At 52.5% G+C, this 21,275-nt stretch overlaps 1 protein-coding gene across 1 annotated transcript in view; it reads right to left on the bottom strand.

Annotated features, from left to right (window-relative positions):
* The window catches only part of UNC13A (unc-13 homolog A), a 104,487-nt gene that overhangs the window by 8,843 nt on the left and 74,369 nt on the right, over positions 1-21,275 (bottom strand). The window contains exons 26-40 of the mRNA XM_032267920.1: positions 20,834-21,011; positions 20,512-20,638; positions 18,876-18,972; positions 18,221-18,364; positions 16,639-16,722; positions 15,405-15,482; positions 15,046-15,134; positions 14,450-14,602; positions 12,755-12,878; positions 11,440-11,445; positions 9,674-9,712; positions 8,541-8,570; positions 6,416-6,472; positions 5,931-6,011; positions 5,358-5,505 (exon numbers count right to left, since the gene is read on the bottom strand). Coding sequence (XP_032123811.1) covers positions 5,358-5,505; positions 5,931-6,011; positions 6,416-6,472; positions 8,541-8,570; positions 9,674-9,712; positions 11,440-11,445; positions 12,755-12,878; positions 14,450-14,602; positions 15,046-15,134; positions 15,405-15,482; positions 16,639-16,722; positions 18,221-18,364; positions 18,876-18,972; positions 20,512-20,638; positions 20,834-21,011 — 1,435 coding nt within the window. The remainder of the gene's footprint in view (positions 1-5,357; positions 5,506-5,930; positions 6,012-6,415; positions 6,473-8,540; positions 8,571-9,673; positions 9,713-11,439; positions 11,446-12,754; positions 12,879-14,449; positions 14,603-15,045; positions 15,135-15,404; positions 15,483-16,638; positions 16,723-18,220; positions 18,365-18,875; positions 18,973-20,511; positions 20,639-20,833; positions 21,012-21,275) is intronic.

The raw sequence follows: 21,275 nt of genomic DNA, 5'->3' as shown, positions 1-21,275 counted from the left end.
GACTACAGGCACGCGCCAACATGCCCGGATAATTTTTATATTTTTATTAGAGATGGGGTTTCGTCAAGTTGGCCAGGCTGGTCTCAAACACCTGACCTCAGGTGATGCGCTTGTCTCGGCCTCCCAAAGCGCTGGGATTACAGGCATGAGCCACTGTGACCAGCCAGAATCTAAAGTTTCTTTTATTTGAGACGGGGTTTCACCATGTTGACCAGGATGGTCTCGATCTCTTGACCTCGTGATCCACCCGCCTCGGCCCCCCCAGAATCTAAAGTTTCTGTTAAGAAATGCTCCCAGGGCCGGGCGCAGTGGCTCACGCCTGTAATCCCAGCACTTTGGGAGGCCGAGGCGGGTGGATCACGAGGTCAAGAGATCGAGACCACCCTGGTCAACATGGTGAAACCCCGTCTCTACTAAAAATACAAAAAAAAATTAGCTGGGCATGGTGGCGCGTGCCTGTAATCCCAGCTACTCAGGAGGCTGAGGCAGGAGAATTGCCTGAACCCAGGAGGCGGAGGTTGCGGTGAGCCGAGATCGCGCCATTGCACTCCAGCCTGGGTAACAAAAGCGAAACTCCGTCTCAAAAAAAAAAAAAAAAGAAAAAAAAGAAATGCTCCCACACTCACCTTAGACCTTGTGGCTCAGGTAAGATGGGCTCCATCCCCGCTTCAGAGATGGCTCAGTGAGCCACAGCTGGCCAATCAGAGCATTCCCTGCCCATAGCCTAATAACTGGTTCAGAGATGGTCATGTGACCCAAGCAGGGCCAATAGGAATTGCACCTGGGACTTTGGTTGTAACTCTTAGTGAAAAAGGTCACCCTCTGGTGCTAAGCTGTGAGCATTGGGCTATTTTTGCCAATTGGGACCTCAGGGAGGTCTCAACAGAGAACAACGGCCAATGACGTTCTTGGAGACTCTGGATTCAGCTGTTCCAGATGTCAACTCAACTCTATCTAAATCTTTCATTTATTCTTTTTTTTTTTTTTTTGAGACACAGTCTCACTCTGTCACCTAGGCTGGAGTGCAGTGGTGCGATCTCGGCTCCCTGCAACCCCTGTCTCCGGGGTTCAACCAATTCTCCTGCTTCAGCCTCCCAAGTAGCTGGGATTACAGGCATCCACCAACACGCCCAGCTAATTTTTGTATTTTTAGTAGAGATGGGGTTTGATTATGCTGGTGAAACAGGCTGGTCTCAAACTCCTGACCTCAAGTGATCCACCCACCTTGGCCTCCCAAAGTGGTGGGATTACAAGCGTGAGCCACTATGCCTGGCCTCAACCCCTGATATTTCCGTTCTATAGCCAACAAGTCCCTTGTCTGCTTGAATTATGGTGTAGTGTGCTTCTGTCTGAGGCCACCACATGTGTCCTTTATGGTTCCAGTGGGGATCATTGATGGGGGAGCTTAAAAGAATCTGTCCCAGTTCTGCCTTCTGTGACTCAAAAGGGCATCCTATAGGGCCTGTGGACCTGTGACCGCCAGCATCTCCCCCAGCCCCTCCCAAACCCCCACCAGGCAGCTCCCCCTTCCTGGACCACCCCATGCACAGGGAGAAGAAGGGGAAAGTCAGAGGTGAGGGTGGGAAGTCAGGTCAGTCAAAGGCTGATTGGGTTACCTCGCGCTGGACAGGAAGTGACTGATGATCGGGGAGCACAGGGGCCTGGAGACTCCCATCACCCCAGTACTGGGGTATGCGGCCCCGGTCTTTGCTGCCCACCCCAGGTCCCATTCCTTGACGCCTCAGGCTCCCATTCCACCCCCGACCTCCACCAGTCACATGCTCAGCCGCTCTTCCCCCCCCAGGCTGATGCTTCACAGCAAGCTCAATCCGGGCCAGACTGGGGTGCTGGGGGTGCTGGGGGGAGTCGGACAGTGGTGGGTCAGGTGAGGGGTCAGACCAAGGCCAAAGCTAGTAAGAAGTGGGGAGGGGGGCAGTGCTGGGTGCCCCCATCCCATGCTTTGCTGGCTCCGTGGGGAAGGGTCTTTCCTGGGCCTCTCAGTGCCTCTCCCAACCCCATTCCCCACTCCCCAAGTCCCGGGACCCCTGCAGGGGAAGGTTCCTGGGACAAGTGGTCGAATCTCTTCTGCTATCAGCATCTCATCTGTGGAATGATGGACCCCTTGTGGGGCAATAGGAGAAATCCTTTTCAGATTCCCCAAGAAGGCTAGGCATGGAGGCTCACGCCTGTAATCCCAGCACTTTGGGAGGCCAAGGTGGGAGGATCACCTGAGGTCAGGAGTTAGAGAGCAGCCTGACCAACATGGTGAAACCCCCTCTCTACTAAAAATACAAAAATTAGCCAGGCATGGTGGCACATGCCTATAATCCTAGGAATGAGGAGACCAGCTGTGAGGCCAGGAGTTTGAGACCTGCCTGGGCAACAGAGCCCGGGAGGTGGAAGCTGCAGTGAGTTGAGATTTTGCCATTGCTCTCTGGCCTGAGTGACAGCGCCTATCTCAAATTAAAAACAAACTGGCCGGGCGCAGTGGCTTGCACCTGTAATCCCAGCACTTTGGGAGGCCAAGGTCAAGGTGGGTGGATCACTTGAGACCAGGAGTTCGAGACCAGCCTGGCCAACATCGTGAAACCCCGTCTCTACTAAAAATACAAAAATTAGTCAGGCATGGTGGTGTGCACCTATAACCAGTTACTCAGGAGGCTGAGGCAGGAGAATTGCTTGAACTTGGGAGGTGGAGGTTGCAGTGAGCTGAGATTTCAGCCTGGATGACAGAGCAAGACTCTGTCTCAAACAACAACAAAACCCAACACAGATTCTTCAAGAAACGCCTGGCATGAGGTCTTGCTCAGCATTAGAGGCTGATAAGTGTTCAACGTTTTCAACACTGGAAATATGACATCAAGTATATTAATAAGATCAATAACACCAGGCACGGTGGTTCATGTCTGTAATTCCAGCACTTTGGGAGGCTGAGGCGGGTGGATCACCTGAGGTTGGGAGTTCGAGACCAGCCTGACCAACATAGTGAAACCCCGTCTCTACTAAAAATACAAAATTAGCCAGGTGTGGTGGCACGTGCCTGTAATCCCAGCTACTCGGGAGGCTGAGGCAGGAGAATCGCTTGAACCTGGGAGGTGGAGGCTGACTGTAGTGAGCCGAGATGGCATCATTGCACTGCAGCCTGGGAGAAACTCGATCTCAAAAAAAAAAAAAAAAAGAAAAAAGAAAAAAAGAAAAGAACAATAACAATAGTGAGGAATTGCTGAGATCTTATCCTGTCCCAGACATGGCTCTAAATATAAGTCCTCCAATTCTAAACATAATCTCATCAGCCTCTTACAGTAGCTCACAGCTGTAATCCCAACATTTTTGGAGGCCAAACAGGAGGATCACTTGAGGCCAGGAACTGGAGATCAGCCTGGGCAAGAAAGTGAGACCCCCCTCCCTGACAAAAAAAATTTTAAAAATTAGTTGGGCATGGTGGCTGGTGCCTGTAGTCCCAGCTACTCGGGAGGCTGAGGCAGGAGGATCACTTGAGCATGGGAGGTGGAGGCTGCAGTACGCAGTGATTACACCACTGCATTCCAGCCTAGGTGACAGAAGGAGACCCTGTTTCTAAATAATAACAATATTAATAACAATAATCCTATGAAATAGGGTCCTTGAGTGTCCCCATTTTACAGATGAGAAAACTGAGGCTCAGGGAGACAGATTCTTGCCCAAGGTGCCTACCCAGGGAGTCACTGAGCTGGGATCTGAGCCCACCTCTTAACCTGACAGGTGCCTGTCCCCGGTCCCGGAATATGGCTTAAAAAAGACATCATCTCGGGAGAAATGGATTCTGGGATTCCCACTGGAATCGCTTTTTCTTCCCCATGTGGAACCAGCAAATCGTCCTTCCCCCTCACCCGCCTGGGCCCTCCAAGCCACTCAGGCCTGGGCGGGGGCCCTGCAGGCCCTGGAGGCAGAAGGGCGAGCCTTTTACTAGCCGGGGCCGGGAGGGGCGCAGGCACCGGGCACCAGGCGCGGGTGGCGGGCGGGCGGGCGGGCGGCGGAGGCACGTACCCTTCTCAGGATAAATGTCTTCACTAAGGGTAAACCTAGTACCTTTTCCACCATGGACTAATTGGGGGGTGGAGGGGGGAGAGAGGGGGGGAGCATGGGGAGCGGGGAGAGACGAGCCAGTGAGAGGTGAGGATGGAGGAGTGTGTGTGGAGGGGGCAGGGGAGGTGCGGAGAGGGGACAGCGAGTGAGAAGGAGGAAAAACAAGAGAGAGAGAAACGTCAGCTGCAGACAGACGGACAGACAGACACACAGCCTCCTGCTCCAGGGACGCCAGGGACACTAAAAGCAGCCAGATCTGGACAGGAAGCTGAGCTCAGAGACCCAGCGTCCACGGAGGGCACTGGGCTGGCTGGATCAGGGGAGAAGAGGACCGCTGGAGGCCACAGGGGGAGGCTCCATCCTCTCACAGGGGGAGACTGGCTGGATCGGGGGAGAAGAGGACCGCTGGAGGCTCCCCTCGCCCCAGGCTGGGTGTGACGGCGACTCTCCCTCCCCCTCCTGAGGTCAGCTGCCAAACTTCTTTCCCTTGTCTGTCGGGACCAATTGTGAAAAGGGGGGTCCCCAGGAAATCCTGCTCTCCATCCAGCCCCAGCTGCCCTGTGTGTGCGCTCAGAGAGGGACAGGAGACCGAAGCAAAAGACAGAGAGAAAGAGAGAGAGAGTTTGAGAAATGGGAACTCCCTCTCCGTCCACCCTCCCTCACCAAGTCGAGGTCCCTCCCTCCCTTGGGACTGTCAATCATTCCTTAGCACCTTAGCAGAGGTCCTGCTCAGGGGACTTCAACCACTCCCTGGGACCATGATGTCAGAAGCCCCACCCCTGGACCTGCCAATCATTCCTTGACCCCTTGACGTCAGAGGTCCTGCCCATCCTGAGCTGTCAATCACTCCTGACGACCCCCCAGAGAGGTAAACCACTCCTTGGACCCATGACTCTCGAGGTCCCCCAGGAGCCGACAATCATTCATTGGCCCTGGGACACCACAGATTTTCCCAGGAGACGACAATCACCTTGTGGACCTACAACGTCATAGGTTCCACACCCTGGTCCTTGATGTCAAAGACATTCCACCCCAGAGCTGTCAATCATTGTCTGGCCCCAGGAGATTACAGATTTTCCCAGGAGTGGACAACCACCTCCCGGCCTGTGATGTCAGAGGCCTCGCCCCGACAAACGTTGCATCACTCATTGGTCCCTGGACTTGGTGCAGAGATGTCAATTCTGCCCCATCCATGACGTCACAGGAGGAGTGAGCCAATGGCAGCTGCTTAGGCTCTGGGTTGGGCTGCCTCTGCAGAGCTGGAAAGGGTGGTGGGGTCTGGGCGCCCTTACCCTGGGCCGATTGCGTCTGTACGAAGGTCTTGATGAGCAGGTCGGTGGCCTGCGTGTAGAGTGACAGGGCATAGCGCAAGGATTGCAGGTCCGGGCTCTTCTCCAGGAAGGTCTTCTTAAGGCCCACGCCACCGGCGTGGAAATATTGCTGTGGAGGATGGGGTGGGGAGAAGTGAGGCTGGTGGCATCCTCTATCCACTCATATAGGGCTGGGCAGCCCTGCAGTTACCACTCCCGATCCCTCCCTCTGCTACTTTTTCACCTCCTCCTTTGCTTTGACCAGTGAACTCCTATGCATTCCTCAGAACCCATCTCTCACATGCCCTCTTCCCGCCTTGGGCTCCCTCAGCCCCGCATCCTTCCCTCTACCCCAAGCCTGACCCTACAAGGCCGAGGATGGCGTTCCTTAAGCCTCCAGCATTAGCCAGCCCAGCTCTGGCACAGAAGGGGGATGGAGGGAGTATTTACAAATTAATGAATTAATATGGGTCTGAGGTGAACCTAGGTTCATGACCACAGCAGCCACACACTCTGCACCCCCCACCTGGGAGGGGCAGAGGTAAGGCCTCTCACCTTGATGGTGTCCAGGGCCAATTCAACAACGGCACACTGCTTCGGGGTCAAGCTCTTGGCTTCTTCTCGTACCATGTGGTCCTGGATGGATAGGGAGAGGGCCACATGGGTAGTGTGGGCCCTGCCTTCAGAATCTGTGTCTATGGGCCTCATCTCTGTAAAACTTGGACAAGCTGGGCTGAGGGTCAATGTTTTCGTCATCCCAGCACCCAGCATGTGATTGGCACACAGCAGGTGCTCAATAAATATTTGGTGAATAAATGACGTGCCCTCTTGATCAAGCTGTACCTGAAGCTGAACTATTCACACTTTTCTGACACACTGGGGAGCAAATATCTTGTGCTTGAGTGAGTAGAGTTCCTGTCCTTGCAGCCTGTAATGCATGTCATCATCCTGGGACCCCTCCCCCAGGATGATGGCAACCTGGAAGCCACGTGAGTATGGGGGGGCAGTCCCCCACCCCATAATCTGTCCCCACTCCTCACCTTGAGTTTGGACAGCTGGCCCAGTTCCTTGGCTGCATTGAAGATCATCTGGGTTCCCTGCAGGTAACAACAGACAGCTGGGTGAGGGCAGGGATGCTACCGCCTTGTCCCCAAACACTCAGCTGACACCCCAGTCCAGGAGACCATCTTGGTCCTTGCCCAAAGGCTCGGGGCTGGGCAATAATTGTGTCCCAAGGACAGGGGTCTGGAACTCCCCAGGATGAACTCAAGAGGATGTGGTAACCTTGTCCTTGAAAATCCAAGTCCCGTGAGGATAGTACCCACCCTCTCAGCCCCACCCAGGCTTGTGAAATGGGAGAAACAGACAGGGGCCAGGTTGTGAGGGGCAGTGGATTGGGGGAGCCTCAGACAGTGGTGTTTGTGGGTGTGGGCAGGGCTTTTCAGGGAAAGGGGGTGTGGGGAAAACAAGAGATTGTGCTGGGGTTTCAGAAAATGGCTCTGGTGAAACACCTCCTCCTCCTCAAGGCATCATCCCCTCTGCAGGGAAATTTCCCCTGTCATCTGGGAGGACTTTCAGTCTGAGTTCTGTTTTGTTTTGTTTTTTGACACAGGGTCTCCCTCTGTTGCCCAGGCTGGAGTGCAGTGGCATGATCATAGCTGAATGTAGCCACAAACTCCTGGGCTCAAGAAATCCTCCCTCCTTCCCAGTAGCTGGGACTACACGTGTGAGCAACCATGCTCAGCTAATTTTTTTTTTTTTTTGGATGGAGTTTCACTCTTGTTGTCCAGGCTGGAATGCAATGGCACCATCTCAGCTCACCACAACCTCTGCCTCCCGGGTTCAAGTGATTCTCCTGCTTCAGCCTCCCAAGTAGCTGGGATTACAGGTATGCACCACTGTGCCCGGCTAATTTTTGTATTTTTAGTAGAGACGGGGTTTCTCTGTTGGTCAGGCTGGTCTCGAACTCCCAACCTCAGGTGATCTGCCCGCCTCAGCCTCCGAAAGTGCTGGGATTACAGGCGTGAGTCACCACGCCTAGCTGCTCAGCTAATTTTTAAATATTTTTGAAATATTTTTCGTAGAGATGGGGTCTTGCTATGTTGTCCAGGCTAGTCTTGAATTACTGGGCTCAATTGATCCTTCCACCTCAGCCTCCTAAAGTGCTGGGATTACAGGCGTGAGCCACATCGCTAGCCAGTCTGAGCTTTTAAAGGAAAAATCCTCCCTCTATACAACAAACACCTCCATATCCGTCCTCCATCCCACCCCCAAACAGATACTAGCAAGATGGCGATGCGGTGATGGCTCTGACAATCTAGATGGGTCTGGGTTCAAATCACAGCCCTGCTGTGTGCCCTGGGAGAGTCACTTAACCTCTCTGAGCCTCAGTTTTCCCATCTAGATGGGGAAAATTAGATTCACTTTGTGGCTTAGTCTGAAGTAAACAAGTCCTTGCTCTGTGTTCACTAATTATCACTTGGTCTCAAAGTCAAAGGCAATGTTAAGGGAGACGGGGTTCCAGCCTGGAAGCCATGCATGTGTCTAGCCTCCTCTGTCACTGCTGGGTGGCCCCAAGTGCGTCCCTGAGCCATCTGATCCTCAATTCCCACCCTGGCTAACAGGGATACCCACAGAAACTTGGGGGACAGAGTAGGGCTGAGTATTGAGGTAACGAGTCTTGTATTACTGGGTTCTGGGATGGTCTGGGGGTCCTGGGTGAGGCTAGATGGGGAGGGGGCCCATTTGCAGTGGGGATATTTGGAATTATCTTCATAGTTTACCTGCTGGCCATGTGGTCATTCCTACTAGTGTTATTATTATCATCTTGGCTGCTACTATCATTCTTATTTCTTATCTGTGATCCTGAAGTTCTTACAAGGCACAGTTACTCAGGAGCCCAGTGGACTGGGCCTCAGTTTCCCCTGCTGCACCCACCTGTAGTCTGGAAGGGCTCAGGGGCCTTCCTGGGCACCCTCTGCCCTACCCGCCAACCCCCCACCCACCACTCCCCACGAGCAAGCCAGACAGACAAAGGAAGAAGAGACCAACAGACAGGTTCACAGTACGCCCTCGGACGGCACGGACCACAGAGGTGGAAGGGGGCACGGGGTGGGGTGAGGGAGTGGGGTGGGAGCCAGACAGACAGTGAGAGGCTGGTCTTACGTCTGAGTGGCTTGTCAATTTCACCCTGCCCTGTGGAGAGAATCAGGTGGAGGTCAGCGTTCTGGTGGCTGCTGGGAGGATACTCAGTGGGACTTCCCTGCCCCCTCAAAGCACAGTCCCACTTCCCAGCCCAGGAGCTCCTCCCCAGGTCCTGGGTCTAATGGTGGGCCCCCTCCCTGGTTAGCACCTCCTCTTGTCCCTTAGCATGGGCTTCAGGGTTAGACTCCTTGACTACCAGCATACTCTCTGGGTGCCCAGGAGGCTGAAAGCAGCCCCATCCCACAGTCAGACTGCCCCAGGATGAGGTACCTGGGGAGGAGGGGAGATGAAACAGGGGTAGGAATCTCTCCTCCCCCAGTTCCTAAGGGGCTGCCCCTATATCTCTGTACCTGACTCTACAAAAAAACATACTAACATATACTGCAAGTTCACTCCATGCTGAAGAACTTGTACACGAAACTACACACATACACTCCTAAACACTTGCAGGCATGTGGACAATCACACACATAAACCCATACACCCTTGACCCCACAAGGATTCACATACACATATAGGGTGCCTGGCACATTGAATGTGACCCCCAAAGGGCTGGCTGAGAGAGTAGGCAACCCCCGTGTCCCACATTCACAAAGCTAAGACTCCATTTATATGCACACAGGCACAATAACATCTGCACAAATGCACAGCAAGACAGCTGCCTGCGTGTTGCTGTAGCTCCCATGTTGCTGTAGCTCCCATCTCCGTAACAACAAACATCCATTAGCACAGCAACAACAACAAAAAAATCTATGTAAAAAATAACACGTCTCAATCCAGAGTGGTGATCCAGTATGTAGGCTCTTCAAGAAGCCACAGAGTTTCAGCTGAGCCCAGGGCTGTAGGTACTGCTGTGGGAGGATGGGAGCTGTTTGTGCACACACATTAGTTCACATTTGCACACACGCTGCACATTCTCTCCCTGGAGAATCACTTCATCTCTGACGTCTGGTTTTTCGGGACTTGGTTAGGACAGCTATCCCTACCCACGACCCCCAGCTGGCCTTCCTGCCCAGGTGCACAGATGCACACACATGCACACACATGCCCAGACACCAGAGCTCAGGGCCTCAGTGAGATGAGGCCCTCATTACCTTTTCTAATCCCTTGCCATGTTTTCTCAAGAGGTTCCCCTGCAGAGACAATGTCACAGGGTGATCAACCTGGCAAGTTGTGCAGGGTGGGAACCCAGGATGCTCACAGGTATATTCATGGGGACAGGGGAATCCACACTGCACAGGGGACTGATGATTGGGTTGCATGGGGATTGTGGTGTGTGTGTGTGTGTGTGTGTGTGTGCGCGCGCATGCACGCGCGCTTGCTTTAATGACTGACTCTTAAATGGTGTGAGAGTCAGAGACAGTAAACAGAGAGAGAGAGAAAGAGATAGAGATACAGAGCTAGAGAAAGCCAGAAAGAAAGGAGAGAAGTCACTGCCAAAACATAATCCGTTTACATTTACTGTACAATGAGACTCTTGGTTCTTGAGTTAATAGCAAAGAAAATGGGCTGCATATTCAGACAGATCTGAATTTGAATCCTGACTCTGGCATTTACTATATGACCTTGAACAAGTGACTTGTCTCTGAGCCTCAGCTTTCCTCATCTGCAAAATGGGGACGATAATATCCACCTCATTCAAAGGCCTGTTATGAAGGTGAGCTGAAACGGGGGCTATGAGAAGGTCTGGCATATGGACAGTCATTAAATGCACATTCTTTGATCCCCCTGCCCATAAATGCATTGCTGTGGTTGGCTATGCTGCCACCAAAGCATACCCTTTGGCTCTCTATGGTTACAGCCAAAGACCCAGGCTGCAGCTACCAAGAAGTAAGAAGAGCACTTGTAAACTTTTGACGAAGTGAAATCTTGTGACAGCCTTGTCTTGCCCACAAAGGGAAAATCTGAAGTTGTTTTGTCTGTACTCTCGTACATGTCTGCATATCACTGCCCCCCCCCCCGCCCCACCACCACCACCATCATTAGCTCTGATTTAGTGATCGCTGCCTCTGGGCCAGTCACTGAGAGTGCAGTGGCGTGATCTTGGCTCACTGCAACATCTGTCTCCTGGGTTCAAGCAATACTGAGATGACTATTTTAATGCATCATGCCATTTGGTTCTTAGAACTACCTTCAGGGACATGATGCAATGAGCCCCATTTTCCAGACAAGGAAACAGAGGCTGGGAGGTCAAATGACTTCCCAAGGTCACACAGAGAGAGAGAGTGGCAAGGCTAGGAACTGACCCCAAGTCTGCGTGACATCAAAGCCATGACACAAGTCTCCCACTTGGGCACCTGGGTGTGTGTCTGGCATTGGTGTGTGCCAGTGTGGATGGCGGGAGTCAGGTCGGCAGGGTGGTGGGGTACTGAGGAATGGTCTGGAGCATGGAATTTCAGGGGAGTCAGAAGTAGAGACCCTCACGATGAGGATCTGCATTCTGGGAAGCTGCTGACAGTTCAGAGCCCAAAGAGGAGGTCAGAGGGATCCTGGGGCTGATCCTCTTTCTAGCTTCAGGGCATCTGGTGGCATCTGGTCACGGGAGCGAGGTTGGATTCTACCCATAGATGGCAAGTCTGCTGTGAAGGAGGAGCTGGGCCCGGGGTTTGGAAGTGGGTTGGAGGGGGGCTCCTCTGGACTTCAGTGGGACAGGGTGGGTGGGTGTGGTCTCCCTCCCTCCCAGTTCTGCCCCCTCCCCATGCCCTGCCCCAGACAGACACAGGCACATCTAGGCGGGAGGGAGGATGGTGGGTGAGGAGGGGGCGCTGGGTGGGTGGGGAGAGGGGTGCAGCGACGCGGTGGGCTGAGTCCCGACACAGAGCGGACGGACAGACAGACGGACAGACGGGCCTCTACTTACGATCATCTGTCAGCCATGATGGGGGCGGGGTGGTGGGGGAGGGGGGGAATAAGGTACCATAAGTTTCCCAGGAAGGCCAGGGAGGGGTCGGAGACGGCAGCAAGGAGGGGCAAGACCCCTGCCCCAGCCCAACCCACAGGATTGGGGAGGCTGGGAAGTCCGGGCCTCCCCGACGAGAGGGGCATGACCCCTGCCTCAGCCCAACCCACAGGATTGGGGAGGCTGGTAAGTCCGGGCCTCCTCGACTATTGTCGCCTCTCTTTGGCTCCCGAGCACCCTCCCCAAGCCTCCAGGGTCCAACTGGGGCAGACCTCCCTGTTCCTTGATGTGCCCATAGCCCACGTGCCATTGCTGTCCTCAGGTTCCTGAGGCCTCCCGGAGGGACCCACACCCAACTACATCCCTCTACAGATGTCTGGGTCCCCCTGGTCCTTGGCGGGGGGGGGTTCTATAGATCCTGGTCTCTGGATGGCCACTGACCTCTACTTGACCTCTCTGACCCTGGATGCCCTTCATGACCTTTGGCTGACCTCCAGGAGCCCCCTGGTCTATTGATCTCTGATCTTTGGAATGAGCCCCAAAGCCCTTAGAAAAACCCACCATTGATGTCTTTGATGTCTATGTCTTTTTTTTTTTTTTTTTTTTGAGACAGGGTCTCACTCTCGCCCAGGCTGGAGTGCAGTGGCGCCATCTTGGCTCACTGCAGCCTCCACCTCCCGGTTCAAACAATTCTCGTGTCCCAGCTTCCCAAGAAGCTGGGATCACAGGCATGTGGCACCACACCCAGCTAATTTCTGTATTTTTAGTAGAGACAGGATTTTACCATGTTGCCCAGGCTGGTCTTGAACCCCTGACCTCAACCAGTCTGCCTGCCTCGGGCCTCCCAAAGTGCTGGGATTGCAAGCGTGAGCCATGGTGCCCAGCCAAGGTCTATGCCTTCCATGACTGAAGTCTACCTGTTTTCTAGATGACCTCTGATCTCTGAATGCTCTTTTGACCTACATGCGACCTCTATGACTTTAAATATCTCTTGACTCTACCTAATCTCTTTGACCCCGGAGTCACCGCGATGGACTCTGAATGACCTCCTTAGCTCTTTGATGAACTTTAACCCCCATGTGACCTCTCTGACCTCTGAATGGCCCCTCTGACCTCTGGTGGCTTCCACGACCCTTGGATGGACCTTGATCCTGGATGACCTCTCTGAGCCTGGACGCCTTTGTTCACACCCCCCAGCCTCTCTAGGCACCAAGTTTTCTGGGCTCCCACCAGGGAGGTGACCCAAGTGTCCCCATGGGCCCCCTGCAGTCCTCACCGTCTGGTCGGTGAGGGGGGGCAGGACGATGGTTTTCTCCATGGTGTTCATAACCAGCTTCCACAGCTCCTTCAGCACTCGTTTCAGCACCGTCTTCTCACAGATTTTGGCAAAGAGGGTCAGGCTGGGGGGGAGGGGCAGGTCTGAGAGGGGGCCCAGCTGGTCCCAACCCACAGAGCCCCTTCCCTTAACAGCTGGGCAAGGCATTCCACAGACATGAAAGAGGGCACACAGCCTGTACAGGGACCCCTGGGTGGTCTAATGGGGCTGTGATATCTGATGCATAAAAAGAAGAGCGAGTGGTGGTTGGACTGGCCAGCAGGGACCAGATGGGAAGGGGCATCAGTGTCTGGGAGGAAGACTTGGGCCTTATCATGAGGCTAGGGGTAATGGGGAGCCACAGTGCATTCAAGAGGGAGACACAGCCAGCCTTTCATGTTTGAAAGAACAGTGTGGGGGATGAACTGAAACAGGAAGGATGGAGATCAGGGACTATAAGGGATAAGGCCAATCCCAGGAGAAAGAGGAGGGGAATGGTCAGAGGAGGGCAGACTTGAAAGGGAAAACAGCAAAGAAATTGTGGTTGGATGTATAGGGGTTGAAGGAGAGAGGCAGTCCACCATGATCTATCCACCAACTGATCCAGTACCCACCAATCTATCCCTCCTCCAGTGGTCTTTAATTCTCTATTTTTCTATCCATCCACCCATCCATCCATCTGTTCATCCATCCATCCTTCTATGTATCCTTCAAGCCATCTACCCACTGGTCCATTTATTTATCCATCCACTAGTTCATTCATCCATCTGTCCATCCATCTATGCATCAAAACATTTATTCATCCATCCAAATATTTCCCACCTATTCATCCATCCATCCATCCATCCATCCAACCACTGACCCACTCATCCACCCACCTACCCATCTGTCCATTCATTTATGCATCACGACATTTATTTATCCATCCAAATATTTATCCACCTGTATCTATGTACCATCCATCCACCTACCCATCTGCCCACCCATCCACCCATTCATTTATTCACCCAGCCAGCCATCTGTCCATCCATTTCTGCATCAAAACATTTATTCAATGATCCAAATATCTATCGACCTAATTATCCATCCATCCGTGTATCCATCCATCCATCTGTGCATCAAAACATTTATTCATTCATCCAAATATTTATCCACCTATCCATCCATCCATCCATCCATCCATCCATCCGTCCACCCATCCATGCATGCATGCATCCATCCAGCCATCTGTGCGTCAAAACATTTATTCATTCATCCAAATATTTATCCACCTATCCATCCATCCATCCACTCATCCACCCATCCATTTATTCATCCATCCGCCCATATGTCCATCCATTTATCCATCAAAATATTTATTATCCATCCAAATATTTGTTCACCTATCCATCCATTTATCTATCCATCCATCCAACCATCTATCCATCCATCCAGCCAGCCAGCCAGCCAGACATCCAGACATCCATCCATCCATCCATCCATCCATCCATCCATCCATCCAGACATCCATCCAGCTATACATCAAAACATCTATTCACCCATCCAATGACCACCCAGCAAACGTTCCCTGCACACTCTCTGCAGACCAGTTCCTGGGTCTCTCTGGCCCTGCCCCAGCCCCTCCCTGGCCAGCCCAGTCCACCTGGCCCGGCTCACTTGCTGTCCAGCAGGTCCATGATGGGCTGTAACACATTGTCAGCATCCTGGGCCACGCTACTGCAGGCACTGGCTGGCACATTGCCTGTGCCCTTAACCTGGCTAAGGATGTCACCCATCTGTTTGACACACTCTTCAATGTGCGGCTGGAAGCTGGGGACACAGAAGGGAAGGGCTCAGACCAGAGGAAGGGCTGGATAAAGACGCAAATGCTGACCTGTGGTTGTTAAGGTCGTAATCAGCATCACAGCACATAATCAAGCAAGAATGAAGAATCATAACAGCAGAACCAGGCAAAAGGACAAGACATTTGCCTGTTGTTCATTCTCAAAATCCTACTCAGGTACTATTATGGTCATCACCCACACTTTACAGAGGAATAAAAAAATATATAAGGCTCGAGAGGTTAAGTGATTCCCCCAAGGAAGTCACTAGTCACAGCTAGTAAGCAGTAAAGCCAAGATTTGAACTCAGCCTTGTCTAACTCTGAGCCTGCAATCTTCATTTCTACATCTGCTGAGCCTCCAGACGCCCCAGGCTCAGAGGGCTGGGGGCTGTTCCCTCCCCACTGCCCCCAGCCCTGGAGATGCTCCCACCTGGTAGCAAACACCCGGCTGAGCTCGTCCAAGACATTATTGAGTTTCACCTGAAGCTCCTTCAAGATGTCACTGGCTTCGGCATCCAACTAAGGAGAGAGAAGGGACATCAGGCCAGGTCCAGTAAGCATCCACACGTACTGGGCACTTTCTCATCTGACCCAGGGAAAGGGATCCCAAGGGGCTGGAGGGGAAACTGAGGCACAGAGAGTTGCACGGCATGCCTGGATTTAAGAGCATGGTTGAGCTGGAATTTATCCCCAGGCCTGGTGGCATATGAGCTCGGGGGCCTGCAGGAACACACATAGTGGTGGGGGTGCCCCTATCCCTTCTCCAGCCCTGCCTGGGCCCTGCCTCACCTCCTTCCCTCCCATGGCTTCGAACATCTTCTCCAGCTGAACTCGTAGCTGTTGCGTGTTGTTCATGAGGATGCAGGGCTGTGGAGGGGAACAGAAAGGGGAGTCAGGCCTCAGGACTTCTCCCCAGAGCCCCCCTACCCACTGCCAGGGACCTCGGGATGGTTTCAGGGTCTGGGTTTGGAGGAAGCTGGGGTTCTGCAGGGTCACCTGCAGATGGAAGGCAGCATTTGGGCTCAGGTTTCTGGGCGTGTTGTCGGGAGGGGGCATCTCTGGGGATTGGTGGGACAAGGAGGACTCAAGTAATCTCCCAACCCCAGGCCCGGTAGGTCCATCAGAGGGGCTGGGAACTCTGGGGTAGCGCAGTTTCCTGCAGGGGCCCAAAGTTTTCCAGTTCACACCCCGAAGGCTTCATTTGCAACAGCCAACAGTGCCACACTAAGGTGGGTGCCCTCACACCCAGATATACACACAAGATCCCCCAAAGACACACAAATCCAGACAGGCACAGTCAGACACAGCCACAGACACACACTCACACCATGCACAGTCAACACAGCCAGACGCACACACACACTCACACTCACTTATACTCTCACACTATATGCAGTTAACTCAGCCAGACAAAACATGGTCGCACACACCCAGACACGCACAGTTGGACACACACATAAGCATACACACACACTACAACCGGTTAACACAGCTAGATAAAATATGAGACGTGCACAGTTGAACACACACACACATACATACACTCATGCTTTACCCAATTAACACAGATGGATAGAACATGGCTAGACACCCACACTCAGATATGTACAAACACACACAGTCACACGTATGCTCACGTTATACCCACTTAACACAGCTAGATGAAATGTAATCAGGCATGTGCACTTAGATGTGCACAGACTCACACACACATTCATGCTACACCCAGTTAATAAAGCCAGCACACTCAGATGTTCACGGACTCACACACACACAGTATACCAGCCAACACAGACAATACACAGTCACATGCACTCGGATCCCATACACTCAGGCACACGCAACTAGATACACTCTGATCACACACATTCAAACAAGCACCTCTAACCACACACACAAGCCAGTCAGATTACACACAGCTGGACACACATAGCACCAGGTGTCGGGGCCCTGGGAAGAAGGGAGCCCTGGGGATGCTGAATGGGGCTGAGGAGGGGATAGGTCAGGGGCCCCTGCAGGTCACCACTTTCTCCTTCTCCTTGGAGCAGTAGGAGGCAAAGTCCTTGGAGATGATGTCTGCGTACTGGAGGAGCACATTACTGATGGTCTGGGAAGACACAGAGTGTGGGTGAGAGGAGAGGCTGGGACCAAGGCATGTTCCAGTCACCAGGTGCCATCAAGAGCCACTAGTGAGATCAGTGATGAGCTCAAACCTATTAGCACCTAAGATGGACCCTTGGGCTAGGCAGATTCTCCACCCAAGATGAGCATCAAGGCCTAGAGGAGGTGCCACTCGGTGAAGACAATCATTTTATGTAGACCCAGCTCTTTTTCTTTGTTCTTTTCTTTTCTTTTTTTGAGACAGAGTCTTGCTCTGTGGCCCAGGCTAGAGTGCAATGGCATGATCTCGGCTCACCACAACCTCCGCCTCCTGGGTTCAAGCAATTCTCCTGCCTCAGCCTCCTAAGTAGCTGGGACTACAGGCAAATGACACCACACCCAGCTGATTTTTGTATTGGAGTTTCACCATGTTGGTCAGAATGGTCTCGAACTCCTGAACTTGTGATCTGCCCGCCTCGGCCTCCCAAAGTGCTGGGATTACAGATGTGAGTCACTGCGCCTGGCCAACCCAGCTCTTTTTCAGAGCAACCAAGCATCATATTAACCCAGCCTCAACTACAAGTATGACCTGATCTTAAATCAAAAGCCAGTTCCTACCTGCAATCCCCAAGGTCAACACAGCCTAATGCCAATCAATCAAACCTCAACCCCAATGATCCCAACCCTCAAACTCACCCCAAGACTCACTCAAATTCTGTATCAATCTCAGCACTCACTCCAACCTCGATCCCAAATCAAGACGCAACCCAGCCTCAAACTCCAACCAAACAGCGTTGCCAACTGCACCAATGACCTCAAATCCTCAGTTCACACCCTGAAGTCTTCAAAACATTTATTCAGGCAGGAGCGGTAGCTCACACCTGTAATCCCAGCACTTTGGGAGGCCAAGGCGGGCGGATCATAAGGTCAGGAGTTCAAGACCAGCCGGACCAACATGGTGAAACTCTGTCTCTACTAAAAATACAAAAAATTTAGCTGGGCATGGTGGTGTGCACCTGTAATTCCAGCTTCTTGGGAGGCTGAGACAAGGAGAATCACTTGAACCTGGGAGGCGGAGATTGCAGTGAGCCGAGACCACACCACTACACTCCAGCCCAGGCAATAGTGCAAGACTCTCTCAAAAAAAAAAATTATTTATCCATCTAAATATTTACCTACCTATATCTATCCACCATCCATCCATCTACCCATCCACCCACCCACCCATCCACCCACCCATCCACCCATCTCAACCTGATCTCAAACTGCACCTCAACTTCAACCTGAGCCTACACCTCAACTCCAATCTCAGTGTAAACACCACCCCCAACCCCGACCTCCAGCCAAACCTCAACTCCAACCTCATCTCAACCTCAACCTCAACCCAACGTCAATCCCAGCATCAGTGACACCACCAACCCCAACCGTAACTATCTCCAACTCTGACCTCAATTCCCCAGCTCTGACCCCAGCCCCCAGCCCCAACCCTGCCCACTTTCCCACACCTTGGCAAAGCGTCTCATGTAGTGCCCCACAATCTGGGGGTCGGGGCACTCAAGTTTCTTGATGATTTCAAAGCTCTGGTTGAGTTGGGAGAAGACATCCACCACGGAACAGGAGAACAGAGCATGCTCCGAGGTCTGCTGGAACTGCAGGGGAAAGAAGTCCGGGGGAAGGAGGAGATCAGTGCCAGAGAAGCCCCAGAGCCTGACTCTCCCACTCTCCACAGGGAGAGCCAGAGACCACCTTCCCCAGGGTGAGATGGCAGAGGGCGAGGTTGACTTAGAGCCAACCTCTAGAGGTGGACACGGAAGCCAGGGTGTATGGAGACGTTTGGCTTGATGGAACTCACATCAAAAAAAAAATTTTTTTTTAAAGACGGGTATTACCATGTTGGTCAGGCTGGTTTCGAACTCCCAACCTCAGGTGATCCACCCGCCTCAGCTTCCCAAAGTGCTGGGATTACAGGTGTGAAATACCACACCTGGCCTGGAACTCACATTTTGTAGTTGATGAATAAACAAAAGATTTAAAAAACCATGAGCGAGACAAAGATGGCGGATACCTATCAGAGACCGGCCTCATCCCAAGGGCAAATTTCCCCCGAAACTCTACCCCAACGGGAAGATTAGGAACTTGGTTGTGGGTTGGCCTTCTTACCCCATCCTTCTTGTCTCGCTCCAGGGCGCCATGCAGGAAATCCCGGGACACCTCCTCATTCTCGTCCAGCCACTGGATGACGAAGGGTTCAAACCATCTGGAATGAAGAACCGGGGTGGGGCTCTGCCAGCTCTTGGCTTCCTCCACCTCTGCGCTGCCTGGTTCTGACCCAATGCTAGGTGGTGCTACAGTGGCTCCTACTCTTCCTGGAGCTCTCCCTGCAGCCTTGAGCGGCTGCCCCTCCGCCCACCTCCTGCACCGAGCCTCAGTTACCCGACTCATGAAATAGATTGAGTGGCCCCTTTGACAGCAGGGCCCAGACCTGTGGGAATCTTAGTTCAGATACACTGCCCATATCAAGTGGGTTTTTTCTCTGAGCTCTTGTTTTGTTTTATTTCATTTTATTACTGAGACAGAGTCTCACTCTTTCATACCTCAATCCAGGCTGGAGTGCAGTGGTGCGATCTCTCCTCATTGCAACCTCAGTCTCCTGGGTTCAAGCAATTCTCCTGCCTCAGCCTCCTAAGTAGCTGGGATTACAGGCATGTGCCACCACGCCCAACTAATTTTTATATTTTTTAGTAGAGTTCGGGTTTCACCATGTTGGCCTGGCTGGTCTTGAACTCCTGACCTCAGGTCATCCTCCTGCTTCGGCTTCACAAAGTGCTACGATTACAGGTGTGAGCCACTGCGCCCAGCCAAGCTCTTGTTTTTCTTTTCTTTCTCTCTTTTCTTTTCTTTTTTCTTTTCTGTTTTTTTTTTTTTTTTTTGAGACAGAGTCTTGCTCTGTTGCCCAGGCTGGAGTGCAGTGGTGCGATCTCAGCTCACTGCAACCTCTGCCTCTCGGGTTCAAGTGATTCTCCTGCATCAGTTTCCTGCATAGCTGGGATTACAGACACATGCCACCACATCTGGCTAATTTTTGTATTTTTAGTGGAGACGGGGTTTTATGATGTTGGCCAGGGTGGTCTCAAACTCCTGACCTCCGGTGATCCACCCACCTCAGCCTCCCTAAGTGCTGGGATTACAGGTGTGAGTCACTGTACCCGGCCAATTTTTGTATTTTTGTAGAGCTGAGGGTTTGCCTTGTTGGCTAGGCTGGTCTCGAACTCCTGACCTCAGGTGATCTCCTGCCTTGGCCTCCCAAAGTCCTGGGATTAGAGGCACAAGCCACTGCGCCTGACCCATTCACTCATTTTAGAGATGGGGTCTCACTACCTTGTCCAGGTAGGTCCCGAACTCCTGGATTCAAGCAAGCTTCCTGCCTCAGCCTCCCAAATTGCCAGGACTCCAGGCATGTGCCACTGTGCCTGGCCATTTGGCATCTTTAACTCTCCAATTTCTCCTCCGCAAAATAGGAGTTAAAATGATCCCACCTTAACTCATAGAATTGTCAAAGGATAAAATGAGAAAGTCGCATGCTTCCTGTTGTTGTTATGACTAGGCCAGGCTAGGAATTTTCTGGGCTATAGGAGTCAACTGCTCAATGGCTGAGCCTAGAGAACACGGGATTCGAGCCCAACCTGTGCCCCCGATGCCCAGGTAACATGAATAGGTCAGCCCTCCCCTCTGGGTTTCCTTCTAGCAGTCAGTGCTATGGCTCTGGCTTGGGCTGGGCTTGAGGCAAGGGACTTACGCAGGGTACTCAGGCACACAGTCCTTAAAGGCAGGAAGTTCTGTCACATACTCATTGTAGAGCCATTTCACCTTGAAGTGGAGGTTCATGTAGTCGGCACTCTTGCATAGACGATGTTTGTCATGCTCTGGCCAGGGACAAAGAGGGTGGCACAGCTGGAAGGTCTGCCACCCTGTGTCTCGGCAGAGAGGCTGCCCACTCTGGCCGTCACTGATGTCCAACTCGGGCATAAGGGTATAGGGTACTCACAGCCTTGGCGGGGGACACAGAGGAGCAGCCACCTCTGTGGCCAGGCTGGGAAACACTGGGGTGGGAAACTCACCCTCCATGGCATACTTCATGTCTTGGGCAAACAGATTCCACATCACTTCGGCGCTGATTTTACCCACATTCAGCTCCTGGGGAAACCTGGCAAAGGCATGGAAGTATAAAACTTTGGCAGGCAGAAGACAGATGGCATGGGCTGCTTTGTCCTTCCCTGCCCTAGGAGTGTAGGATAGGGTAGAGGGATTTGGGTTCAGGTTCCCTCATAGCCACTGCTGGCTGACGCTGCACTAAGGCTTCGTTTCTTCTTGAGCCTCCACCCACTCATCCATCTGTCCTTCCATTCATTCATTCATCCACTCACACAACTATTCACCCATACATTCACCAACTCATTTATCTATCATCCATCCATCCTTCCATCCATTCATTCACCCACTCATGCAACTAACTATCCATTCACCCACCCACTTACCCATCTGTCTATTTATCCATCCACC

The sequence above is a fragment of the Sapajus apella genome, unplaced genomic scaffold (assembly GCF_009761245.1).
Source record: "Sapajus apella isolate SASKATOON/1434 unplaced genomic scaffold, GSC_monkey_1.0 scaffold173, whole genome shotgun sequence".
Classification (NCBI taxonomy): domain Eukaryota; kingdom Metazoa; phylum Chordata; class Mammalia; order Primates; family Cebidae; genus Sapajus; species Sapajus apella.
Note: the sequence above shows the minus strand (reverse complement) of the source record. Positions and strands in the feature narration are given on the sequence as shown.